General features: G+C 49.2%; 1 protein-coding gene across 14 annotated transcripts in view; it reads left to right on the top strand.

The window, feature by feature from the left end:
* Wnk2 (WNK lysine deficient protein kinase 2) overlaps positions 1-27,936 on the top strand; it is a 141,732-nt gene that overhangs the window by 27,648 nt on the left and 86,148 nt on the right. For all 14 annotated transcript variants that reach the window (XM_045161541.1, XM_045161547.1, XM_045161546.1 and 11 more), the window contains exons 2-3: positions 22,885-23,057; positions 24,187-24,407. In XM_045161541.1, the coding sequence (XP_045017476.1) occupies positions 22,885-23,057; positions 24,187-24,407 (394 nt within the window). The remainder of the gene's footprint in view (positions 1-22,884; positions 23,058-24,186; positions 24,408-27,936) is intronic.

Here is a 27,936-nt window from a genome sequence, read left to right as displayed (position 1 = left end):
AACATGTGATATGGTATATAACTCTGGCGTGGTATATGACTCAGCATCTTTGTTTTCAGAGTGTTGTGTGTGTATGTGATTGTGCATGTATGTACACAGGGGTATGAGGATATGCATGACACATGAATATGGGGCCAGAGGACAAGTTCGGGTGTTGTAGTCTGGAATATCATCTGTATTTAAAAAAATATTTTATTTTTATTTATTTATAAGACACACAGAGAGAGAGAGAGAGAGAGAGAATGGGTATGCCAGGGCCTCTAGCCACTGCAAACGAACTCTAGATGCGTGCGGCACCTTGTGCACCTGGCTTGTGTGGGTTCTGAGGAACAAGCCTGGGTCTTTAGGCTTTGCAGGCAAGTGCTTTAACCACTAAGCCATCTCTCCAGCCCTAATTTCCAATGTTGCAGATTGAACCCAAGACCTTGCCCTCGGTAGGCAAGCACTCTGTCATTGAACTGAAGCCCCACCTTCACCTTTTTTTTTTTCACCCATCTACCTTTCTTTTTTTCAAGGTAGGGTCTCATTCTAGCCCAAGCTGACCTGGAATTCACTATGTAGTCTCAGGGTAGCCTCAAACTCATGGCAATCCTCCTACCTCTGCCTCCCAAGTACTGGGATTAAAGGCGTGCGCCACCATGCCTGGCTACATCCACCTTTTTTAAAAAGTTAATTTAATTTAATTTTTTCTCAATTTTTAAAAACATTTTCCATGATTATAAAAAATATACCATGGTGATACCCTCCCTCCCCAACTTTTCCCCTTTGAAATTCCATTCTCCATCATATCTCCTACCCATCTCAATCAGTCTCTCTTTTATTTTGATGTCGTGATCTTTTCCTCCTCTTATGATGGTCTTGTGTAGGTAGTATCAGGCACTATGAGGTAATTGGATATCCAGGCCATTTTATGTCTGGAGGGAACATGTTGTAAGGAGTCCTACCCTTCCTTTGGCTCTTACATTCTTTCTGCCACCTCTTCTGCATTAGACCCTGAGCCTTGGAAGGTGTGATCAAGATGTTACTCGGTACTCTAGTCACTTCTTTCCAGCACTATGATACCTTCTGAGTCGTCCTAAGGTCACTGCCATCTGAAAGAGAAGATTCTCTACCCAAAGTGAGAGTAGCATTAATATAAGGGTATGAATATTAAGAGAAGTGGTTACTGGGTAGTTTGATAAGCATAGTATATACATTTATCCAAACATCAGCAGATGTTACACCCCTAGGGCTCATGGCTACCTCTGTTTTTATTTTTCAGTATCAGGGATGTATTCCTTCCCTTGGAGCGGGTCTCTAGTCCAATTGGAGGGCAGTTGGTTTCCACCATGACAGATGTGCCACTATTGCACCCGTTGGCTCATTTGGCCTGGCTGGCCAATAATAAGGCTTGCAGTGTCCACTGTTGAGTATCTTCACTGGTGGTGTATCTTTCTCCCATTGAACTGCATGTAGAACGGCTTCTTCCAGCTTTCTGTCAGCTGGTCTATGTGGAGGAGGTTATCAGCTCAGTTCCAGCAGGATTTCTCAGTGGCCTTGCAGCCCAAGTATGTACATCCACCTTTTTTGAGATAGGGTCTCTCACTGAACCTGCAGCTCACCAGTTAGGCTAGACTTGACCAAGAAAAGTCCCAGGGATCCTCCTGTCACTGCCCCTCTAGCGCTGGGATTACAGCGTGTGCACACCCTGCTGGGCATGCATCTCCCATGCATTCTGCATCAAGCTCAGCTCCTCATGCTTGCGAGGCAGGCACTCTACAGACCTATGTCCCCAGCCCACGACCCAGCTTCTTAACCTGGGATGGCTCATGTAGGAACATAGGGGTCAAGAAAAATTTGGCAACACAAGCTGGGCGTGGTGGCGCATGCCTTTAATCTCAGCACTTGGGAGGCAGAGGTAGGAGGATCACCGTGAGTTCGAGGCCACCCTGAGACTACATAGTGAATTCCTGGTCAGCCTGGGCTAGAGTGAGACCCTTCCTTGAAAAAAAGCAAGAACAAGCCAAAAAAAATTTGGCAACACTAAAATGTTTGTGAACATGCTATCAATAATCAATAATAATTAATTCAAACGTATACTGAACTCGAGGTGTCCCTGGTGGTGCTTCTGTTACATCATGTGTTACATCATGATGTGTTACATCATGCCACGTTGGTTCTGAACATGTAACATGCATGCTTTGCATAGCACATGAGGCTTTTCTAGGTGTCCGTCTTGAGGCATGGAGATGGATCTGTTGTCCTTTAGGTACCAGTTTCCTTCTAAGATGGGGTCATCAGCTGTCTGCGTGTGTGTGTGTGTGTGTGTGTGTGTGTGTGTGTGTGTGTGCACGAATGTGAGTGCTGGTGCATGTATGCCATAGCACGCGTACAAAGGTCAGAGAACAACCTCGGCCGTCAGTCGTCACCTTCCACTCTGTTTGAGATGTGGCCTCGATGCTGTTCACTGCTGCGTACGCCAAGCTAGCTGGCCCAGGAGCTTTCACGGATCCACTTGTCTGCACCTCCCACCTTCTTGTAACGGGAGGGCTGGGATTACAGATCCTCGCCTCATTGCGCCCGGCTTTACGTGGGTCCTAGGGATCTGAACTTGAGTCATCACGGCCTGCATAGCAAGTGCTGAACCCACTGAGTCATCTCCTCAGGCCATGGTAGTCCTGTAATTAAACAAGCAGTTCTTGGTCCTTTGGTCTCTGAGAAGCTTTGAATCTGCACTTAGAAAGTTTGCTATGCATTGTTTAATATTTTTTTTAATCATCTTTTTTTATTTTTATTTGAGAGTGACAGAGAGAGAAAGAGGCAGATAGAGAGAGAGAATGGGCACGCCAGGGCCTCCAGCCACTTGCAAACGAACTCCAGATGCGTGTGCCCCCTTGTGCATCTGGCTAATGTGGGTCCTGGGGAAGCGAGCCTTGAACCGGAGTCCTTAGGCTTCACAGGCAAGCACTTAACTGCTAAGCCATCTCTCCAGCTCTGTTTAATAATTTTTTAAAATATTTATCTATTTATTTATTTGAGAGCAACAGACAGAGAGAGAAATGGGCAGATAGATAGATAGATAGAGAGAGAATAGGCACTCTAGGGCCTCCAGCCGCTGCAAACGAACTCCAGATGCATGTGCCCCCTTGTGCATCTGGCTTACGTGGGTCCTGGGGAATTGAGCCTTGAACCAGGGTCCTTAGACTTCACAGGCATGCACCTAACCGCTAAACGATCTCTCCAGCCCCTGTTTAATAATTTTTTTAAGCACTTGTCCTTGGGCTTCTTTTGCCATACCCTAGTCAGTATAAGCATCTTACCTACTCTTCCCTGCTTATGACATTGTTAGGTGATTTAATCGCCCCTCTGTTTGGTATCTCCCATAGTCTTACTGTTGTCCTTTTATATAGTCAGTATTAGTTGAGAATGCTGAATGCATTTATCCTTTCCATTCAGTTTATTTATTTATTTATTTATTTATTTTGTATCTGAATATTTCTCCTTGTGTTTCATTTAGTACCTGTTTGCTGGGGGTGCCTGTGTCTAACTAAGTCTTTATTCTTCTTTGATGAATTTTTATTTTTGCATGTTTAGAATTGTGGATTGGTGGCTCCTTTCTCCCTTCCTTCCTTCCTTCCTTTCTTTTTCTTGAGTTAGGGTCTCACTCTAGCCCAGGCTGACCTGGAATTCACTGTGTAGTCTCAGGGTGGCCTTGAACTCATGGCGATCCTCCTACCTCTGCCTCTGGAGTGCTGGGATTAAAGGCATGCGCCGCCACGTCCGGCAGCAGTTTATTTTCTTTGCCAGCACTTTACAAGCTGTTATTGTACTCTGTTTCCATGTTTTCTGTCAAGGTCAGCTGTCAGTCTGACTAGTTTCTCCTTTGAAGACAAAGACCCTGTGTTCTCTCGAAGCTTCTTTACCACTGCCTACCCATGGAAGGGCAGCCTGCTTGGAGAAGGTTCTCCTACCTCCATCAATCCTCTTAGACCTATACTAGAGGTGTGCTTGTTACTTGATCCTAATCTGATCAAGTTGGCAACAGGATTTAATGGTCACAGAGGCTACTAGTTTTAGGAAGTTGAGGAACAATATTTTTTGTTTATTTTGGGGGTTTTCTTTTTTGGGGGGGAGGGGGACATTAGTTTTTTTTAGATGTTGCCTTGGTTCCATTTTTTATGCATTCTTCTTCCAGAATTCTAAAAAGTTGGACTTTTTCCTGTACCTTCTGTTCATCACTGGTATTTTTTGTATCCATTTGTTTGTCCAGATATCAATCTGTATATTTTCTATAGCTTGTCTTCCAGTTTGTTAATCCTATCTTCACTTATGTCTATGTAAAACCCATGTATAATGGGATTTAGTTATAGTTTTCCACTTGGTTCTTATTTTGTATATTTTAGTTCTGAGGAGATGATGCACCTCGTTATCAATCTTCCTATCCACAGTATTTGCAGTAATTTTAAAGCGTGTGTCTGATAATTACAATACTTGGGTCCTCTGGGGATTGCTGTTTTTATCTTACTTTTTTTTTTCTTCTTTGGTTTTGTTATTTGGTCTTATTCTCTGGTCTATCTGGCCATTTGTTATTGGCATATGGAAAGACTATGATATTGGGGTAGTAGATATATATCTCAGTGAGTAAGCATGAGAACCTGAGTTTGATCCCTAGGTACCCATGTGAAAAGTTGGACTTGGGGCCTGGAGGGATGGCTTAGTGGTTAAGGCATTTGTTTGCAAAGCCAAAGGACCCAGGTTCAGTTCCCTAGGACCCATGTTAGCCAGATGTGTAAGGGGGCGCATGCGTCTGGAGTTTGTTTGCAGTGGCCGGAGGCCCTGGCATGCCTGTTCTGTCTCTTTTTCTCTCTCCCTCTTCCTCTGTCAAATAAGTAACTAAAAATTTTTTTTAAAAAAGATGGACTTGGGTTTAGAGAGGAGGCTCAGTGGTTAAGAGTACTTCCTGTGCAAGCATGAAGGCCGAGGAGGCCTGAGAGATTGCTGGAGTTTGATCCCCAGGACCCACATAAACAGTTGGGTGTGGCCACCCACATCTGTAACCCCCTGTTCTGTAGGGGAGCAGAGACAGGAGAATCACTAAGATTCATGGAAAAAAAAAATAGCAAGCTCCAGAATGGAAAAGTGGTGGGATGGGACACTGGACATTCCCCTCTGGCCACCGCAGGTGAGTATACCCTGCCTCCGCCCAGTACACAGGACATATACATGTGCGTACACTACACACACACACAAACACCCCACCCCACGCACGCACACGCAAAATAAGTTAACAAAATTAAGAGCTGGGCATGGCTGTGTAGGCCTGTAACCCCAGTGTTGAGGGTGGTGAAGGGGGACACCCAATCTAACCAAAAAATGGTGACAGACTATCTCAGGGAGACAAGGCAGAAGTGTGATTGAGGTGGACACCCGGTGTTCTACACTAGCATCTGTATGTGTGCGAATGGGGTGCGTGCATCTGCCTACGCATACCCCACAAGAAGAAAAGTTATGAAATTAGGGATTCATTTAAAGCTCTGGATGATTTTATGTATTTTTAAATTAAACCTTTTTTTGTTGCTGATTTCTTTTTGAAGACAGGGTCTCTTCTCTCTCTCTTGCTTTCCCTTTTAAGTTTATAAAGTATTTGTCACCCCTCAGATTCATGATCTTAGCCTCAGTGGATATTCGTACGTCCTGCCTGGGAGTTACAGTTACAGATTTAAAGACAGAAATGAGCTGGGCTGGCAACTTTTCAGACCCTTCCTTTGGCATGCACCGTTGGCTTTTTTCCTTCTTTCTTGAGAAAAAGAGAGAGAGAGAGAGAGAGAGAGAGAGAGAGAGAAAGGAAGCTGTGGTGACCCTTCTGGTCCAACTCCCAGATCATTTTAAAGGTCCTTCCTTTCCCTCTATTCCCTCCAAGAGTCTGCCTCTCCCAGCACCTCATTTATTAAGGCAGACCACTGGCAGTCCCAGGTGGGCAAGGCTTTTGGCTAGCCCATCAGAGGGTTCTACGGCATTCAGGATAAAGCCCTCCCCTCCAAGTTCAGCCTGTCCTGCCATATGGAGTCTACGTGGAACCCGTCCCTTCTTCTTCTCTTTCTTGAGACTCAGGCCTCAGCTACTGGCCTTCAGCCTCTCTCAAGCTCCAGAGCCCTGCTCGCTCTTGCCTGTTTTCTCTTAGGCAAACTTCACTCGGTTAGAGAACTCTCCTTTGTGCCCTCTCACCCTGCATTTCTTCCTTGAAGCAACTGTCACGATCGTCATCAGCTACCTGAAGGATGTCTGTGTCTGCAACTAGAATGCCCTCTCTAAAGGCTTCAGAGTGAAGCCTGTCTTGTCTGCAGGATCTCTCCGGCCCTGGGAGGGCAGGGAACCGAGTCGCTGTCCACACTCATGTGTACCAGCCACTGTTCCAGGCACCTAACACATAGCAGTGGGGTGGAAAAATATACCAGTGAAAAATCGCTGCCACTTTGAACATTAAGTTCGACAGGGACAAGGATCTTTTGGACAAGGGCGCTGAATGACAGGGTGTGTTGATGATAGTGATAAGTAAAAAAACTAAAAACAAGCCGGGCATGGTGGCGCACTCCCGGGAGGCAGAGGTAAGGAGGATCGCGTGAGTTCGAGGCCACCCTGAGACTACATAGCTAATTCCAAGTCAGCCTGGGCTAGAGTGAGACCCTACCTCGAAAAACACAAAACAAACAAACGAACAAACAGGAAGGGGATCTTGTGGCATTGGGTTGTGGGCTGATGTTTTAACATTTTTAGATTAGGCCACTAGGAAAACCTCCCTGAGAACATGATTTTTGAGTCAAGACCTGAAGGAATGGAGAACGCTGGTGATATGAATCTGGGCAAAGAGTATTCCAGGCAGAGAGAAGAGCAAGTATAAAGGTCCTAGGGGTAGTCAGCTGCTGTAGAGATGCCGTTGTGTGTGCACTGGAGTGAGTAGGTGAAGGGATTGGTGAAGGTGTGGTCTTTCAACCCGTTCTATGGAATCATTCACACCAGGAAGTTCTTAGGGAGTACTTATCACTAGTATTTACAATGAAATCATGGGCTTCAATAGGTATGTATGTGCATATATATACATATATATACACATGCATATATATAAATATATATGTATATATATGTATGTATATATGTGTGTGTGTGTATAATTTTTTTTTAAGCAGGAGAACCATTCCTTCATATAAAACATGCGATGGAAGTTCAAGATAGGAAACAGGAGGACTAACACTTGTCACTTGTCTCCTTGTCCCCATACTTGAAATGCCTTGGAAGATTTGTCTGAAATTCCCCACTCTACAGCCACAATGCCTCTCTATATGAGACACGGGTTTTTGTTTGTTTTTTTTTTCTTTTTTAAGCCCAGGCTGGCATTGAACTTGCTTTGTAATTAAGAATGACCTTGAATTACTGATCCTCCCTGTCTCCACCTCCTGGGATTACAGGTGTGCTCCACCATACCTGGTTGATTTTATCTTTCTTTAAAGGTTTATTTTTGCTTCTAGGAGGCAGAGAGGGACTATTGTCATAACCTAGCCTGGAGTCGAATGGATTCAGAGCTCTGTCTCAGCCTTCGTGGGAGCTGCTCAGTTCTGTTTTATCCTCTGGCCTAACACTCAGCCCTTCTGGAAGGGCCGATCCGAAGGCTTGCATGTTTACCAAGGCCTCCATTCTTTGAGTGGCCCTGTCTCTGGCTTTTTTTCATCCCAGCCCTGTTGGACTGTTGAAGTTCTGCCCGGCTTCTCAGCTTCCAGCCTGCCGCTCGGCTCCACGCTGACCTCTGCAATGGTGTCCTGCAGAAATGGAATGTGTTATTTTCAGCTTAATGGTCACTGAAAGGCATAGAAAGAGCAGGAGAAATTACTATTGCCTGAACGCATCAATGTAAAGTGATTAAGAAGATTTAAGAAACTCGTTCTCCTGCTTTTTGTGTGTGTGGTGGTAGAGATTGAATGAACTCAGCCTTGCATACTGATGACAAGTGTTCTACTGCAGAGCTACATCTCTAGTCCAAGAAATTCATTTTATTTTATTTTTTAACTTTTTTTGATTGTTGTTTTGGTTTTCGAGGTAGGGTCGCAACTCTGCCCCAGGCTGACCTATAATTCGCTATGTAGTCTTAGGGTGGCCTCAGACTCATGGCGATTCTCCTGTCTCTGCCTCCCAAGTGCTGGGATTAAATTCATGCACCACCACACCCGGCTGTTTTGTTTGTTTGCTTGTTTCTCGAGATAGGGTCTCACTCTAGCTCAGGTCAACCTGGAATTCACTCTGTAGTCTCAGGGTGGCCTCGAACTCCCAGTGATCCTCCTACCTCTGCCTCCTGAGTGCTGGAATTAAAGGCGTGCGCCACCACGCCTGGCTTCTTTTATAACTTTTTATTGACAACCACCATACATGTAGACAGCATACTATGATCATAATCCCTTCCCACCACCCTCCTTTATTCCACACCCCTGTTCCTTAGTCCACTGAACCCCTTCTTCTTTCTAACTAGTCTCTTATTTTGATGGCATCATTTCCCTTCCTATTATGCAATTCTTATGTAGGTCACATCAACTACTGTGAGGTCAAGAAGACCTCTTTCTTTGGCCCTTACATTCTTTCTACCTCCTCTTCCACGATGATCCCTGAGCCTTGGAGTGTGTGATAGATATGTCTTAGTGTGGAACACTCCACTGTCACTTCTCAGCACTTTTTTTGAGTCTTCCAGTGGTCACGCCTATCTATAATGAGAAGCTTCTCTAACCAAAAGTGAGAGTAGCATTAGTATATGGGCATAAACATAAGTTTTTGGAGGGGAGTTTGGGGGACACAATATATCCATTTGTCCAGATAACAGTATAATTCCCCCCCCTAGGGTTTATGATCTCCCTAGCCCTAGGCTTTTGATTAGGTTTTCAGTAGTACCAGGCATGAATTTCCTCCCATGGAGTGGGCCTCCAGTCCAATCCAGAGAGCGGTTAGTTTTCCCCATTCCACCAGTTGTCACATTTGACCTGGCCATCCAGCAGTAAAGCTTGCAGGGTCCGCTGCTGGTTAAGACCACTGATGATTCTCCTCTCCCCAAGAGATTGCATAAACTCTTTCCAACATCATGACAGCTAATCAACAGCAGTTCACGTTAAACCACACTTGCGTCTGGTGTGCACTTGCAATTCCTCTCAGCTGGCCTGGCTTCATTTCTGGTGCTCATGAGCTGTGTGTATTTCTATGGTGTTAGGCCACACAACTTTCAGGAAGAAGCAGTGGTAAGTGTGGGCTTCCTTCCCCGCAGGACTCAGAGCACTGATGTCAAGATGAATGCAGCTAGCTAGCATGCATGTGCCATGTGCACCTGACATTCTGATTGTGATCGTCAAGGCTCCCAAAGCCAAGGAGACTAACAAGATTGGGGGAGCAGATGTGGGCTATGGGTCCTTCCCCTTCTCTTAGGCTACCCTGAGTCTGTGTGGCTCTCATGGGGTCCTGACTGAGTTGGCTGTGGCCATCTGTCCATGTCCCTTTATACCCATGCCCACAACCTAGCCCAGTGCCTGGCCTACAGGGACACCGTGGAAGTGTGTGCCTGGGAACATAGCTATTTTCATGTCCCTGCCTGAGGCCACTCCGTCTTGAGCCCCTACAGCCTGGCCTCCAAGGTCATCTTAGAGTTTGGTGGAATCACTTGGGCCACTCAGGGCCCCTGGAGAGGGGAGAGGGTGAGTGCCAGCTTCATTCTGGGGGTGCCTTAGAACAGGATTTCTTTTTTTTTTTCAATTTTTTTTTCAATTTTATTTATTTATTTATTTGAGAGTGACAGACACAGAGAGAAAGGCAGATAGAGGGAGAGAGAGAGAATGGGCGCGCCAGGGCTTCCAGCCTCTGCAAACGAACTCCAGACGCGTGCGCCCCTTGTGCATCTGGCTAACGTGGGACCTGGAGAACTGAGCCTTGAACCGGGGTCCTTAGGCTTCACAGGCAAGCGCTTAACCGCTAAGCCATCTCTCCAGCCCAGAACAGGATTTCTTGAACTTTTTCCACTCATAAGCCCTTTTCACCTTAGAAATTTGTATGCAACCTTGGGTATATAATAGGTCTACAAGTCAAATGTTTACTGAGAATAAATAAGATAGAAAATTATTTTAAAACAATTATTATTATTTTCTTTTTTTGAGGCAGGGTCTCACTCTAGCCCAGCCTAGGCTGACCTGGAACTCACTGTGTAGTCCCAGGCTGACTTTGAATTTACAGCAATCTTCTTATCTCGGCCTGGGATTAAAGGCATATGCCACCAACTGTCTGGTTAAAACAACTCTTTCATATGCATATAGTTTTACCATTTATTGAAGACCAAGGCAAGTTTGCATTACTAATGGCATGAGCATGCATATACTTTTTCCATAAGGAATTAAATCTTGATGAATATTTAATATGCAGGATGTAGAATAGATCCAGTATTTTTCAAAGTTGATTTATACTTTGTTTCTATAATCGCCAATGCTGAGGAGACCACTTTGCATAAATATTCAGTACAAGATAGCAAACGTATGACTAGGACTGTTTCTGAAATTACTGCAAATTCTGTCCTTATTCCAAACCAAAATTCCGTGAATTATTAAAAAAAATTCTTAAGCCGGGCGTGGTGGCGCACGCCTTTAATCCCAGCACTCGGGAGGCAGAGGTAGGAGGATTGCTATGAGTTCAAGGCCACCCTGAGATGACAGAGTTAATTCCAGGTCAGCCTGGACCAGAGTGAGACCCTACCTCAAAAAACAAAAAACAACAACAACAAAAAAATTCTTATTTCTTTAAGGTGTGGGGGGGCGGAGAGAGAGAGAAAATATGAGTGAGAAGAATGGGAATGAGCATGCCAAGGTCTCTAGCTGCTGTAAACAAACTCTAGATGCGCGTGCCACTTTGTGTATCTGGCTTGCCGTGGCTACTGGGGAATTGAACCCAGGCCATCAGGCTTTGCAAGTAAGTGCCTTTAACTGCTGAACCATCTCACACATTCTGACATAATACAACCAAAAGATACACTAAGTTTACACTCACATGCTGAGGGATGGCGAAAAGAAAATATTGAAAGTCTTTGTTGTCTAGAAACAATTTTGTCTGCACGTCCACTGCAGTTCATTACAAAGGAGTCTTGACTCTGAGCCAGGGCGTTTCAGGCAGCATTCGCTGGCGGTGTTTGGTGTGACGAAGTGCGGTGCGAACTGTGTGTGTTGTGGGTCCTGAACCAAAGTTGCAGTGCAATCCTGTGATACAATATGGGTGAGTGTTGCCACACATTCCTTGGATTTATTATGCATTTGATTTTGAATTAATTTTTGGTCATTGTGCATTCAGCACTTTTTTTTTTGTATCCAATGTTCTGCAACCCTATGTCAGTTACCCGCCAAGGGGTTGTGATCCACAGTTCAAGAAGCCGGCTTGTAGAGAATGGAGGCTGAACTGGGGACCTCACACAAAGGAGACATCACAATCCAATCCTTTCTCAGTGCCCAGGGCCGGGAATCGGGGTGGGGGGGGGGGCTTCAGCCGTTGTTGGAAGACCAGAATGGAGGGGATCTACTTCCAGAGAGGCTTCCCGTACTGTCAGCCCCCCGCCCCTCCCCCGTTACCCTCCCAGATCTGGTGTGGGGGTGGGGCGGCTGCGTGGTGAGGCAGGGCCTCCAGAGTCCAATCCCTGAGTGGCTGACCTCCCCCCTCCCCCCCAATCCTGGCCTCTGGAGCTCTTTGAACAGAATTCCACCGGCTTTGCCCTGCAGGCGCTGTCCTTGGTGATTGAGCCCTGCTAATCCCTCTGACCCGTGGTGCCAGTGCCATCCAAGTCTATCTTTAGGTGATCTTGCAGGGAAGTGGCTGATGTGGTGGGGAGAGGGGACTGAAACTAGAGGCATGGTGTGGATCAGGTAGTCACCTCACCTCTACCCACTGGGCCCTAGTCCCTCCCCCCCTCTCGCTCGGTTGTCCACTGAAGGACAAGCAGGATGGGCACTCGGGAGACGTTCTCAAGGAAGTGGCCTCTATAGAGATTTCTCTCCCTGCCTCGTGTGTCCACTGGGTCTTCTGTCTTTATGACCTGCTGGTCTAGTCAGTCTCCAAGGATTGAAGCAGTTGCTTTCCTATAAGCAAAAAGAGCAATGTTGAGCTGGGCATGGTGGTGCACGCCTTTAATCCCAGCACTCAGGAGGCAGAGGTAGGAGGATTGCTGTGAGTTTGAGGCCACCCTGAGACTACATAGTGAATTCCAGGTCAGCCTGGGCTAGAGTGAGACCCTACCTCAAAAAACAAAACAAGAAACAAAACAAAACAAAAGGGCAGTTTCCCTCAAGGAGAAATGAAAGCCTCCTTCACTGTGGCCCACCATGCACATTTTCTGCTGCTGTTGTCCATGGTGGGGGAACCAGTCAGGGGCAGGGGACAGTTTATAACTGACCCTCAGGGATGCACAGCCCTTCTGGGCCTCCAATCTGGCCTTGTAGGGCAATGAACCTTCTACTGGGGACTAGGGTGGTGCCCATGGCCAGCACCCTCACCTCTTAGCCACCTTGGCCTTGTATAGGAGAGGTCTGTGGACATGTCTGCAGGGCCTGGGTGAATACTGCCCCTCTTCCTCATCACAAGGAGTTGCCATGGGATGGGGGTCCCTCATGGAACTGGTTGTCTGCCTTTCAGCTGTTCCTCCAAGCATGAATGGCCTGTGTCCATTGACACCCCTGCCCTGGCCTATCAGTGGGCATTCCTTCACATCCCCTGAAGAGGACCCTCCTCCTTAGGAAGAAAGTGGTGTGTGTCACTCCTGAGCCTCCCTGGAATTTTCACTGTGTTTGCCATAAATGGCGTTGGTCCTTGGGAAACTGGCCAGATGGTACCGCTTGGGCAAGGTCCAAAGTGCAGATCATGTGTGGGGTCATGGAGTGAGGAGGTACCTCTTGGATGCCCTCTTAGGGAGTAGAAGAAGCCATGTGTGAACTCTGTCTTTTTCCTTCCTGGAGTCCTAGCTTGACTCTATAAACTTTAACATTTCTTTTTTTAAAAAAAAAATTATTTTCATTTGAGAGAGAGAGAAAGGGAATGCCAGGGCCTCCAGCCACTGCACATGCACCACCTTGTGCCTCTGGTTTACGTGGGTCCTGGTGAATTGAACCTGGGTCCTTTGGCATTGCAGGCAACTGCCTTAACCATTAAGCCATCTCTCTAGCCCTCTTATTAAAACAATTATTTATTTATTTGTTTTGAGAGAGAGAGAGAAAGAGTACAGAGAGAATGTGTGTGTCAGGGCCTCTAACCAGGGCAAATGAACTCCAGATGCATGTGCCACCTTATGCATGTGGCTATGTGGCTAATGTGGGTCCTGGGGAATCAAACCTGGATCTCTAGGCTTTGCAGTCAAGTTAAGTGCCTTAAACTGCTAAGCCATCTCTTTGGCCCAAACTTTAACATTTCTATTTAGAGCTGCCCACCTGCCCTGCCCAGCCCAATGCCACCCGCTCTTGTCGGCACGCCCACCTGTTTCTTTGCTCAGCTGCTCTGTGAAGTCTGCTGAGGGCAAGTACACAGGACCCTCCCTAGTATCTGTCCTCCCTCTCCCAAGAGTGGCCCTGCCCAGCTCTTCCTGGTTAGGGTGCCACTGTCCATCACCAGGTGCCCGTGAGACAGGGCCAAAGGGGCATTGCTCCCTTGCATCTCTCCAGGGCAGGAGTCCCTGCTGTAAGACCCTTGCTGTAGGGCTCAGGGTCTCCAACAAAAGGGCCAAGTGGGACGTGAGGGCCTTGGCCTCCGGGGTTTCCATCACGAGGAAGGAGCCCAGCCCCAAAACCTGGGTTGTACTGCCATGTGTCCCGTTGGCTGAGGGCTTTGGCCTGGCGGTGTCCGTGCGGGAGAGCATGCACCGACTTCTAATGAAAACAGTGAAGTGCTGGGACCCGGGCCCATGCTGACTGCTGGATGCTGCGCAGGCTGGCCGCCCTGCCTTCTGCTCACTGGAGCTGCGCAGCACTTGGGTGTGGCCACACGGTAGCAGTCTCCATGTGCGCGGTGCTCAGGGGACAGCGGGTGGCAAGCGTAAAAGCCCGCTATGTCTGTTGTGGCCATCACCATCTATAAGCGCTCTGAGCAAGTCATGGAAACCAGACAGGTCCTGGTCACTGTGGCCACCTCTCAGCCTCCCTGGGCAGCACCTTGTCACGGAAGGAGCTGCAGGATGGCGATGCCCTAGCGCTGTCTGGATGGACCACTCTACCCCCCACAGCTGAGGCAGTCCTCAGTGTCACTCTTCCCTTCGTAGTAGACCTGTGGGCCCACCCTTCCTCCCATCATGATGCGCTGTAGTGGGCTCTGCTCGGACTCCGTGGCGACTCTCTGCTCGAGGGTTGGAGCCTGGGAGGAGCAGTGCCCGGTGAGCCTCTCTGCTAATATGAGTGTCCACTATAGCACCCATGGCCCCATGAGGCCTAGGCAAGGGGCTGTTCTACCCCATTCCAGAGATGGAGAGCTGGCCTCTGAGCCTGGGTCCCACCCTCCACCTCTCCGGTCCTCAGACCCCTTCTTTTTCCTGCTGGGCAAGGCTGAACGTGTGACGGCACCAGACGGAAAGAGGGGCCTGTGCCCGGCGCTGGGTGCTCATGCAGGATGAAGGTTCTGGGTCTCAGGCAGTCAGCAGGGCCTTTCCCGGTTGGGGTGGGGGGCAAGCAGGGCTCTGTGGTGCCACAGAAGTGCAGCTGGTTTCCCTGTGGTCCGAGCCAGGGCCGCAGAGTAGCAGCATCCCGGTAACTGGGTGGGGGGCTGGGTGTCCCTGAAGGCCTGGCTCAAGGCCCCTTGGGCAGGGTGGCTTGAGGGGTGCTGGGATTGAGAGGTGTGGTGGGGTGTGGGTTGGGACAGGCCTCGGTGGCCCCTCAGGAAGGCTCGCGTCTGCCATCTGTGAATCTGCTGGCTGTGCCGTTCCGTGTCTGGTCCAGATGGTCCATGGCCCATCGGCCACTCCCCATCGGAGGTCAGGCCTCAGGAACGCTGGTGTGTCTGTGTCCCCCACCGTGTGGCATCCACATCCTTCTCATGGTCTTCGTGTTTCCTTCCCTGGACCGTCACTTCCCTGCTAGACAGTGACAGGTCTGTTGGCCCTTCCACAATGACCCTGTGACAGCCTCTTTTTCTGGGTGGTTATGGGCTGTGCAGTGCATCCAGAGCCCCAGGGAAAGGAGAGTGGTGTATATTTTTTAAAATAATTCTCCCCCCCCCCCGCCGCCTTTTAAAAAATTTTTATTTATAGGAGAGAGAGAAAAAGAAAAGAGTCAGATAGAATGGGCGTGCCAGGGTCTCCAGCCACTGCAACACATGTGCCCCCTTGTGCATCTGGTTAACGTGGGTCCTGGGGAATTGAACCTGGGTCCTTTGGCTTTGCAGGCAAATGCCTTAACCACTAAGCCATCTTCCCAGCCCAAGACAGTGGTGTATTGTTTTACTTGTTGCTGTGATAAGTATCTGACAAGAAGTTGGGCATGGTGGCACACGCCTTTAATCCCAGCACTCGGGAGGCAGAGGTAGGAGAATCTCCGTGAGTTCGAGGCCACCCTGAGACTACATAGTGAATTCCAGGTCAGCCTGGACCAGAGTGAGACCCTACCTTGAAAAACTAAAATAAAAATAAAAATCTAACAAGTGCTTCTGAGGGAAGGAAGGGTTTCTTTTACTTCACAAGTTGCACTTCCCTCCAGCATGGTGGGGAAGATGAGGCAGCCAGGCTCACGAATCAGCTGATATAATATTGCATCTGTAGCCAGCAAGCAGAGCGTGATTGATGAATGCTGGAGTCCAGCCAGCTCATTCCTTTTTCTTCAGTTTTGGGCTGCACCTGTGGGATGGTACCATCCACAGTTAGGATGGGTCTCCCTCCTTGATTAACTTAATCTAGAAAATCCCTCACAGACATGCCCAGAGATTTATTTCCATGGTTATGCTAAATACTGTCGGGTTGACAATCGAGATTAACTATGACAGGTGGTGTGCACAGAAGGCTTGACCCCAAACTGTCCCTCTGTCGTGGGGCTTCGTGATGGGCAAGGTGGCCCCTGGACCTGATGAAGGATGTGAGGTGATGGCTCCAGCCCTGGCACGTGCCAGGGAGAAGTCCGGAAAAGTCCCTGCCGAGGCTGGCTGACTTCCTGTACTGTCACTGACTGGAGAGGTGTTCTCAGAGTCAACATCCATAAGCCGGAAGGTGAGCAGACAGGGTGGTGGGCCCTGGCTCTCTCCAGAGATGATTGAAATCCACCCACAGGTGCCCATGCAGTTGGCCAAAAGCCCTGTGCAGTTCAGTAAAAGATGCATTTTTGCCGGGCGTGGTGGTGCACGCCTTTAATCCCAGCACTCGGGAGGCAGAGGTAGGAGGATCACCATGAGTTCAAGGCCACCCTGAGACTACATAGTGAATTCCAGGTCAGCCTGAGCCAGAGTGAGACCCTACCTCGAAAAACCAAAAAAAAAAAAAAAAAAAAAAAAAGATGCATTTTTAGCCAAATTTGTTCTCTGCTTTTATCATCTGTGTGCACTGCTCCTTGTAATGGCTACTCAGTTCTGAAGAAATATTTTTGGGGCCATTGAGGTCCTGGAGAATTGAGCTTTTAACCGGGGCCCAGGCTTCACAGGCAAGCGCTTAACCGCTAAGCCATCTCTCCAGCCCTGAGACAGGATCTTACTGAACCTGGGGTTCCCTGTCTTACACTTAGACTGGCTAACTAGCAAGCCCCAGGGACCCTCCTGTCTCCACCCCTCCTCAGGGCGGAGGATCCAGGCATACGCTGCCCTGCCTAGCTTTGTATGCAGCTGCTGGGAATAAGACTCAGGTAGCAAGTGCCTGTTCAGCCATCTTCCAAGCCCCATGGCTACTATCATTTGACTCTTGTGTTTTTAATTTATTGACTTCTAGCTGGTACTTGGCATCAAAATTGAGGACTTAGGGGCTGGAGAGATGGCTTAGCGGTTAAGCGCTTGCCTGTGAAGCCTAAGGACCCCGGTTTGAGGCTCGGTTCCCCAGGTCCCACGTTAGCCAGATGCACAAGGGGGCGCACGCGTCTGGAGTTCGTTTGCAGAGGCTGGAAGCCCTGGCACGCCCACTCTCTCTCTCTCTCTCTCTCTGTCTTTCTCTCTGTGTCTGTCGCTCTCAAATAAATAAATTAATTAATTAATTAAAAAAATGAGGACTTAGTCTGTGAAGATAGCTCAGGGGTTCAAGGTGCTTGCTTGCAAAGCCTGCGGGCCTAGGTTTGATTTCCCAGTACCCATGTAAAACCAGATGCACAAAGTGGCACATACATCTGGAGTTAGTTTGCAGAGGCAAAAGGCCCTGGTACACCCATTCTCATTTTTTCTCTCTTTCTCATTGTCTCCCATTTCTTCCCTCCCTCTCTCTCCTTGCAATAAATAAAAATCTTTGAAAAAATATGAAGATTAATAGGGGGTGACTTAGTAATACTATGTCAGGCCCTGAGTTTTATACTCAGCACAACACACACACACACACACACTAACCTGTACAGAATACTTTCCTCTAACCCCCATTTTTTTAAAAAAATTTATTTTTGAGAGGGAGAGAAGTGTGCCAGGGACTTTCAGCCACTGTGAATGAACTCCAGACATGTGCGCCCCCTTGTGCACATGTGTGACATTGCATCCTTGCATCACTATGTCTCTGGCTATGTGGGACCAGGAGATTCAAAGGTATTCTTGGGTTTTGCAGGAAAGTGCCTTAACCGCTAAGCCATCTCTGCAGCTCCCCATTTTTTCCTCTTTATTTTATTTATTTAATTGAGAGAGAAAGATAGAGAGAATGGGCATAGTGGGCACTCCAGTGGCTGCAAACAAACTCCAGACACATGTACCACCTTGTGCATCTGTCTTACGTGGGTCCTGGGGAATTGAACCTGGGTCTTTTGGCTTTCCAGGCAAGGCCTTGACTGCTAAGCCATCCCTCCACCTCCCCCCATTTTTAAATGATCTTTTTGTTTTATTTATTTATTTATTTTTGTTTGTTTTTCCGAGGTAGGGTCTCATTCTAGTCCATGCTGACCTGGAATTCACTATGTGGTCTCAGAGATTCTCCTATCTCTTGCCTCCCAAGTGCTGGGATTAAAGGCATATGCCACCACCCATTTTTGATAATTTTGTTACTTATAATAGGGATGCTTTGCTCTGAAGCCATGCCTTACTGTTGCTTGATGCTAAGTACTGGAGTAGGTAACTTGGGCTGTGAATGAAGCTCCAAGATTCCTCTCACAGCATCTCCTGACTAGGCCCTGGGAAGGAAATCGTAGATGAAATGTCATGAGGTTTTGCTAGCTGCCTCCTCTTCAGTGACTGCAAGGGTCAGTTTGAACACATGCCTTTCTGTTGTTGTAGCTTGGTTCACCTAGGGGCATGGGAAGTCAACTGTGAGTTCCTGCCCAGCTGAAACCAAGTCTGGAGGGCCTGCCTAGGTGCACGTTTGGCTGGGTATAGAATTCCAAGTCGGCACTTTGAGGATGCAGTTCACCGCCCCTGTACCCAGTATTGTGGATGAGACTCAGTGCCACTCAGGCCATTCCTTTGCAGATAGGATTTGCTGTCAGGCCTCAAAGTCTGAAATTTCACTGGCGCAGATCTGGAGAGTGGGTCAGTTTTCGTTGATTTTTGTCTTGCCACACTTGGGCTCTTTTATCCTAAACCATTTATTTTTGTTGTTGTTGCTGTTCAGGGAAATAGTATCCCACTGTTTGTATTTCATGTCAGTTTTTGTGACTGCTGATACATAGTTGTTTGACTTCCAGGTGGTTCTTTCATTTCTTAGTGCTTCTCGTTTTATTTCCTTTAGATTTGTCTTCCTCTCTTGTTCTTTGGGTATTGTAACGTTTTTCTTGTTGTTACATTTGGAGAATTGAAGTGTAATTTACATACAGTGAAGCCCATGTGTTTCAGGACAGGAGCTAATGGGCTTTGTGGCCAGTGTGCACACAGAGGCAGCCTGTTCCCTCTGCCATGATGCAGGGCATTCCTTTACTTCCCAGGTTCCCTCTGCCTTGGCTCCTGCCCACCCTAGACATCACCGCCCGTCTGAAGGTGACCTTTTTGCATTATTTCTGTCTTTTCAGAGTTTCAGCTCAAAATGCACTTACACATAAGGCATATGCTTGTGCCTGCCTTCTTTTTAAATTTTTATTTACTTACGTGTGTGTATGTGTGCATATGTATGGGCGTTGCAGGGCCTCTTGCTGTAGTAAACGAACACCAAATGCTTGCACCACTTTTTGTGTGTTTGTTTTATGTGGGTGGCATAGGAATCAAACCTAGGATGGTAGGTTTTGCAAACAAGCAGGCGCCTTTTACTGCTGAGCCATCTCCCCAGACCCCCTGTTTTTTTCCTTTTAATTAATTCATTTTTCTTATTTTGTGTGTGGACAGTGTATACGTGTGTATGTGCAAATGCATGTGTCCTCTGTGCATGTGTAGAGGCCAGAGGAGAATGCCAGAGCTTCTCTGCCATTCTTCTGCTTTGTTTCCTTGAGATGGAGTCTCTCACTGAACTTGGAGCTGCTACTTTTTGTATTTTTTTGGCCATACTAGATGACCAGCAAGTCCCAGTGATTCTCCGGTCTGTCCCTCCTCAGCACTGGACTTACAGGTGCGTGTGGCCACACCCAGCTTTTTACATGGTCCTCATGCTTGTACGGCAAGTGGCACTGTTTTCACCCACTGACTCATCCACTCAGCCCCCCTTTTTTTGCACTCGTGTATGTGTGAGGTGCATGTGCATATGCATGGTGCATGTTCATTTGTATGTGCGTGCAAGTACACATGAACATGTGCACATGTGTGTGGAGGGGAGATATCAACATTTTTTTTTTTTTGCTATTGCACTCTACCATATTTTTATTATTTATTTATTTACGAGAGAGAGAGAATTAATATGGGTATCCCAGGGCCTTTAGCCACTGCTAATGAACTCCAGATGCATCTTGTGTGCCACCTTGCACATCTGGCTTACGTGGGTCTCCTGGGGAATTGAACCTGAGTCCTTTGGCTTTGCAGGCAATTGCCTTAACCACTAAACTATCTCTCCAGCCCTCTCTATCATATTTTGAGACAGGGTCTCTTTCTGAACCCAGAGTTCACTGAATCCCAGCCAGCCCCAGAGAGCCTCCTACCTCTGCCGCCCTGGTGCCGAGTTTATAGGCACCCAACACCATGCTCAGCATTTTATGTGCACTCTGGGGAATCTGTATTCGGATACTCACGCTTGAATGGCGAGTACATTTTACCAACTGAGTCATCCCCCCCCCCGCCCCCGCCAGCTATGTGACAGGATTCTTTTGTTCCAACGAATGCTTTGGGATTCGCGCAGGATCGTGGGATGAAGGCTGTTTTCCTTGCCGAGCTGCGTTTGTGGGGCAGTACCACTGCCTTGTTTTCACTCACCTGCCCCCAGATGTATGGGCTGCTTCTGGGTGGGGCTGTGATGCATGGAACTGTCCATGTGCCTTCTTATGTATCTTTTTCTCTCAACGGATCTTCTCGGGGAGAGGAGCAGCCAGACACAGAGCAGGTATAAAGCAGCTGAGGGTCTTTTCTCTGCCGCAGTGTGCAAGGAGCTGGAATGATCCGTCTGAAATGTAGCCGTGCTAGGCTGAGAGGTAGAGCCTCGGTGTGCGTTTCGTGGGCATTTCTCCAGGGACTAGTCACGCTCGGCACCCTTCACACGCTGTTGCCCATGTCGCACCTTATTTGGTGAAGCGTCTGCCCTGTCCTGTTGTTGCCGAGTTATAGAAGTTCTTCTCTTCTATATCCTTCCGTATTCAGGGTCCTAGTCCTTTATCAGATATTTGTTCTGGGAGTGATGTCTCCTAGCTTGTGGCTTTGCTTTCATTATCTTAGATAAACAGTCATTTTCATAAGTGGAACATGTTTCCATTTTATTCTCTAGATTCAAGATTAGCTTTTCTGTGCTCCACATTTCATTGAATTATAGACTATTTTATTTTTCAATCAAGATGAACCCAGCTTTAATTTGAGAGAACTCTTTCTAGATTATTCCTACTTATTTATTTAATGTTTTACTTTTATTTATTTGACAGAGAGAGAGAGAGAGAGAGAGGGAGGGAGGGAGGGAGAGAATGGGCAAACCAGGGCCCCCAGCTACTGCAAATGAATGCCAGACGTATGCACTACCTCATGCATCTGGCTTACGTGGGTCCTGGAGAATGGAACCTGGGTCCTTTTTGGCTTTGTAAACAAGCACCTTAACCACTAAACTATCTCTCCAGCCCAATTCTTCCATTTCAAGGAGGAGCTTGCTCTTGTGGATGCCTGTCCACTTCTGGAGTCTTCGTGGGAACATTAATTAGATGTTTTTGAAGTTGTCCTTGGTATCTGAATGCTATGTCTTTCTGGACTTGGCTGCACGGGTGGTTCCTCTTGGCTGTGTGGCCTTGTACGTGGTGGCTGTTGTCTAGTCCTACTGATGGGCAAATGGGCTGCTGAGGGTTTGGATTACATGTCAGGGGTCTGGCAGAGTTGTTGGACAAGTTGCCTAGTGGGTTCAGCTGCCATATGGACTATAATATCTTAACATGGTGACCTTTTTTATGACCTTACATCTCACCTCTCCTCTCCATATTGAACTCTGGTTTGAGATTGCATGAAATATGCCAGAAGGATTCTGGGGAATCTTTGCTTGTGTTTTTGCTCAGCTCTGATTCCTGCTCCAATCTATCCTAACCTACCTGCTCTCTGTCTGCCTGGAATCCCTCAGAATTCTGTGCTCTGGGTTCTGTTCTGTTTATAGTTTCCTTCTGAAAATATGCGTGTCCTGGGGTGTATGTTGGGAGAGGCAGGCATTTCTCTGGATCTCTTGAACCAGGACTGGGAGGTGAATTCAGGGCACCAGTCAGGTGGAGGCAGGAAGGGTACACTGTGTTTATGGAGTAGGAAAAGGCCACACTGGGCCCATGGGTGGTTTCATCTTGTGAGCTGAACTTGGAGACGCGGAGCATTTGGGGACGTGCTAGCTCTTTGGGTTTATTTTGAGTGCTCCATGGTGAGAATCCAGTGACGGATTTGGGGAAGCAAAGAGCCTGTGCGCACATGGGTCATAAGGGTCAATGAGGGTAGGGAGGCTATCTTCTTGTGGAAGCAAGGACAGAACTCTTGGGTAGAAGGTCCCCAGTTCATACACCTGATGGGACTTTAAGGATGACAATCACGTTTGCCTACTGCACCGCTTTAAGCTTCAGGCCAATGGTTTAGTTCTGTTGGCTCAGCTGAGCCAATGGCCCCAGGCCAGGGGAGCCGTGCTTGGTCCTGCCCCAGAGAGCCCAGGCTGCTGGCTGACAGTATCAGATTTGCCAAAGCCGCCCTCCTACATCTTGGGGGCCGGTCTTTGGCACGTGTTGGTGTCTCCTTGGGTCTAGCCTCCTGGGTCTTGAGCACTTCCTCTGGTTTGTGTGTACATTAGAAGCAAGCTGATATTTCATTCCTTCAACAAACCACCAAAAAAAGTAAATGATTGCAGAGGGAACAGAGGCCTTGAAGACAGTTTTTAAAGGATAAAGTTCAGGCACTTGGCAGTATGCGCTGGGAGCTGTTTCTGGCTTCTTGGGACTTCTCGTGGAGGTCTGTGCAGGGATTAAAGAGGGCCGGGTGTGCTGGCTCCCCTCTCACGCTGTATAGGCAGAACCAGGGTAGATGCTTCTGGGGCATTTCATGCTGCTAAGGCTCAAGTTCATCTAGCCGCCCCCCCCCCACCGCTCCCGTCTTTACCTGCTGCATGCGCTCCCCCGGAAGGAACAAAAGCAACTGGCCAGGTGGAGGCTACAAGCTGAGGCCTGCAAGGGCCGCCCGTCCAGTGTGTCTGTCTGTCTGTGTCCCCAGGACCGGAAGCTCACCAAGCTGGAGCGGCAGCGGTTCAAGGAGGAGGCAGAGATGCTGAAAGGCCTGCAGCACCCCAACATCGTGCGCTTCTATGACTTCTGGGAGTCTAGCGCCAAGGGCAAGCGATGCATTGTGTTGGTGACAGAGCTGATGACCTCGGGGACACTGAAGACGTAAGTGCCGTATGACGGGGAGGGGGAGCGCAATATGGTCTTTGCCTTAGGTGCGGGGACGTCATAGCTGGGGGAAGGACGAGAGGTCCCAGACTCGTTGAGGGTCCATCCTGATTGGTGCCCATGGTCCAGTGTCCTGCCTCAGAAATGTCCCTTCTGAGTGATATCATGTTTGTCCTCTGGGCAAGGGGACACCCCGTCCTCAGATGAGAAGAAACACATCAAAACAACTTAGCAGTCCCTCCTAATGTTGGCTTTCCCCCTCCCCCACCCCCCACTGGCTTTCTGTGACAAACGAGAACAGCTCCTAAGACCAAGAATCTGTCTCCACTCTCTCCCACTCTGTGGGACACTGGGGACTGCTTACCTTCTGGTGAGATGGTCCCTTTGTCTCCCCTGCCTCAGGCCTAATTTCTGGGCAGATCTGTTAGTGGCTGGAGTCCAGCCTGGCATGTTCTGGTGGCTCGGAAGCAGCGCAGGGCAGGTAGAAGGTGTTAAGTGCCAAACAGAACTTGGCAAGAGTTCACCACTCTTCTCTGAGGTCTGCGCTACGGGGCAATGGGGATGCCCCCTCTGAGTGGCCACATCCTGGGTTCTTCTTACCTGTTTAGATCCTGCGGTCTTAGGTTGGACCTAGATGTTTCATGGTGCTGGCATGCTTCCCTCCCAGGTGATGGTTGGGCAAGGGAAGACCTGCATGCCCAGCCTCGCTTGCCGCTTCCAGAGGGGAACCCAGAGGACGGATCACACAGTTGCAGGGAATGGCCTGGCTTCCCTGACTTCCGCTCCCAAGTATTTCCCTAGCCCTTACCCACACCCTAGGCATCCCTTAGCTAGGGCCCTGTCCTACTGAAGCAGCTTCTCACCACATAGTCAGTAGCGAGGTCTCTAGTGCAAAGAGCCAGTGGAGAGCTGTGGTCCTGGCCCAGCTGCCTGCTCAAGGCCTGGCTCTGGCTAAGAGACCCTGGCTAGGGGCAGAACCGCCAGGACCTCCCTTTCTGCCGTGGTTATCTATCTGTCCCAGGTGGCCATCAGGCGCATGTGGCTGGCCTTTGGTAGGAGCTGAATGGGGCCAGGCAGAACCTTCTGGAGGCCTGCTGCAGGCGAGCTGCTTATTGCCCCACCCCAGGTACCTGAAGCGGTTCAAGGTGATGAAACCCAAGGTGCTCCGCAGCTGGTGCCGGCAGATCCTGAAGGGCCTGCTGTTCCTGCACACGAGGACACCCCCCATCATCCACCGAGACCTGAAGTGTGACAATATCTTCATCACCGGGCCCACCGGCTCTGTGAAGATTGGCGACTTGGGCCTGGCCACCCTCAAAAGAGCATCATTTGCCAAAAGCGTGATAGGTGAGTCCGTTTCTCGTCCCCAGGCCCATGGAGGGTACTGGGAGGCATTCAGAGGGCCACAGCTATCTATGTCTGCCAACTAAGTTCTGCTGTAGGAGGCTCAACTGAGCGTCTGGGCATGAGGGTCTCAAGCTGGATCAGTCCCCGCCAGCTTTTAGTTGGCTTAGCCAGGGGCCCTGCCTGTCAGGGAACGCTCTGCCTCCACACTGGACATACTGTCTCTGACCCCCCACCCCGCCTCCCCGTGACCACACCCTGTCAGACTTTAGGGCCCGAATGGCCTCTGCATCAGTCCCTGGCTTTGTTAGGGGCCAGCCCTGATTGTCTGCTGAGGGTGGGTAGGCTGCGTGCCAGCTTCCGTGGCATGCGTGGGCGCACCGCGGCCACCTGGGAGGAAGACGAGGCCCTGCCACAGAGGAACTGGGGCACTTGTGGCAAGTGAAGCTGGAACTGGTCCCAGCGGCCGGGGAGAGGGAGCATCCAAGGCTGCGGGGCCCAGGGAAATGCCAGCTTGGTGTGTCTGGGGACAGAGCTGTGTCAGGGGCCCAGCGCAGCGGCTGCGCAGTGTGGGAAGGCGGTGCTGAGCTCCCTGAGCAGTTCGCCCTTAGTCCCTCTGCCGAGAAGCCTCCCTGGCAGACTGTTGGAGGTAGTGTCCTGGGTCCTGGGGGCAGTAGCCTATAACTGCTAGGTACGGACAAGAAGTCTGTGCCGTGCTACCCATCCAGCCCCAGGGTGGTTTTGGCACAGTGCGAAGAGTCTACCAGATTCTGGGCAGGACTCTTGGTTCTTAGACCTGGCGCTCAGACCCACGACTGGAGGGCTCCTTGGGGTCACCTGCTGCACAAGTGGCGTGCAGAGCGAAGTGCATCCCGCTCAAGGAAGCCTCGCCTGTGATCTCTTTGCCTTCTTGGGAACGAGGTTTCTTGCTGGCTGGGTGACTTGAGTGGGTTGAGGCAGAGGCTGGGCATTTCTGGCAGGTACAGTGACTTCCTGGGCCCGCACAACGCCCCCAGCTCTATAGGTGTCACTTGTCCTTCTGGCTTTTGTTTAGTTGAAGCCCAGTCAGCAAAGCTCACCTCACACACTCTCCTGGGTGCCGTGTGGGGCTAGAGGAGGAGCTGCGGGCAGGCGGGAGCACTCCCTGGCTCGTTACCCGTGTGTCTCCAAGTCCTGTGAATGAAACCCCTACCTGGGTTTGTTTCAAGCTGCCCGTCGGGGGGAAATGGCTGCAGCGCTGGCAAGTGGGCCGAGACCTCCCAGATTCCCATTTTAGGAAGACAGCCACAGGCTGTCATTCCTTGAGGAGTGCCGGCGTGCGTGCCCACTGTATGGTGGACCTGCTTTTGTCATGGCCTTCGCCAGTTCCCCTTGCAAGACCTTGGTTTGCCTTTCAGGATGCGCGCGTGCCTGTTTGTGTGCCTGGGCCAGGGTGGGGCAAAGTTAGCAGTCACCTGCTGCCATGCCTGGGCGTAATCCTCAGCCCAGTACCGCTGCAGCTAATCTAGGGTCATTGCGGTGCCATGTCCCTAGTGGGGTGTGGCACCCTCATGGTGTGTCTTGCTGGTTTGGGCATGTCACACCACCCTGGGGATGTCCAAAACACCCTGGCAGAGGATGAGGCACATAGTGTCCTGTCTGCACGTGTCCATTGGCAGGGTCTTCAGGCTGCTGAGGTGCCTGACCCAAGCCCAAGGGGGCTTCCTGATGTCGACGGAGTGGTGGGGAGCAGGGCTTCGATTTACTTATCCGCAGTGAGTAGCAGGTGAGGGGTTATGCCCCATCCTGGAGGAGCAGGGCTCAGGGCTGTGAGGTTGAAGGTGCAGAGTAAGGGGCATATCTGGCTCTGAGCTCTGGGCAGCTTCCAAGCAGGTTTTGTAAATTTGTCCTTGGGGAGTGCACTGAGAAGGAGGCCAAGGTGAACAGAGGATAGTTATTCTAGAAAGAGCTGCCGTCCAGGCCAGGCCAGGGCTGGGCGTGCGGGTTGGTGGGTTAGAGGAGTACTAAGCTGTTGTGACTGTTATAGGTAAGCACTTAGGGGTTTTACGCAATGCTGGAGGAGAGGGAGGTGGATTCTACCTGTCTGGTGAGAAGATGGGCAAGGGCCAGCTGTGATGATTTCATTTTGTTCTGATAAACATTGGGGGGAGGGAGCTGGAGGGATGGCTTAGTGGTTAAGGCATTTGCCTGCAAAGCTGAAGGACTCAGGTTCAATTCCCCAGGACCCAGGTAAGCCAAATGCACGGGGGGGCACATGCATCTGGAGTTGGTTTGCAGTGGCTGGAGGCCCTGGCACACCCATTCTCTCTCTCTCTCCCTCTTTCTCTGTCAAATAAATAAGTAAATAAAAATAAAATATTTTTTAAAAATTGAGGGGAGTAGGGAGGGTGAGGAAGTGTAGGACTTTGGAGTTCCAGGAAGGAAGTCAGTTTTCTTTCATTACAGACTCAGAAGCAGATAGACGTCAACAGGGTGCAGTTCTCATGGGCTACAGGGTGATTGTAGTGTCAGGTTGGAATGGATTCCTCCCTTTTACACTGCTTTTAGGCCTCGGGATACATGTTCACCAGGGGATCAAAATGCCTTGTAGCCAGAAGACTACAGTCCTTTCGCTGTTAAAAAGCAGAGGTTAGGGCTGGAGAGATGGCTTAGCGGTTAAGCGCTTGACTGTGAAGCCTAAGGACCCCGGTTCGAGGCTTGGTTCCCCAGGTCCCATGTTAGCCAGATGCACAAGGGGGCGCACACGTCTGGAGTTCGTTTGCAGAGGCTGGAAGCCCTGGTGCGCCCATTCTCTCTCTCTCCCTCTATCTGTCTTTCTCTCTGTGTCTGTCGCTCTCAAATAAATAAATAAATAAATAAATAAATAAAATAAAAAGCAGAGGTTATACCTTGCCTCTAGCAGGGTAGGGCTGGAAAAGGATGACATGAGGTGGGTTACAGTTGGGTGTGGAGGGGAAATTTGAGTCTGAAACTTTTACTGCGACATATAAATTAATCTGCAAAGACCTCTGTGTGCCAGTAAGTGTTCAAGGAGGCTATGGGCCCAGGGTCTGTGGCTGTGCAGCTGATGGCTGAATATAAAGTGGGTTGGTAAGTGAGACACCTAGACAAATGTGTGTGTGTACAGGTATGTATATATGTATGTATGGATGGATATGTGTGTGTATGTGTGTGTGTGTGTATATATATGTGTGTGTGTGTATGTATACACATATAAAACATACACACACGCATATATGTATATGTTGTTTCTAAAACTCAGACACAAATGGCTAATGTGGGGGAAAAAAGGAAAACAGGCTGAGTGCACCCCTAAGAGTCATCCAGGTCCCTCTGCCCCCATCTCCCAAAGCCAGGTGGTCTGGGGCCTTGGTATATTTCCTGAAGAGCAGGGTCCTCGCTTCTTGCAGGATCACCGCTGTCTCTGGTGTTGTGTGAGTCGGTGCCCATGCCAGGTGTGTGTGGGTCCCCACAGGATAGCAGGGAGTATCTGGTTTCCCGCCTTGGGAGCCAGGCTCCTGCCAAGCTGCTC

This window comes from Jaculus jaculus, chromosome 11, assembly GCF_020740685.1.
Source record: "Jaculus jaculus isolate mJacJac1 chromosome 11, mJacJac1.mat.Y.cur, whole genome shotgun sequence".
NCBI lineage: Eukaryota > Metazoa > Chordata > Mammalia > Rodentia > Dipodidae > Jaculus > Jaculus jaculus.
This window is presented reverse-complemented; position numbering and strand designations above follow the sequence as displayed.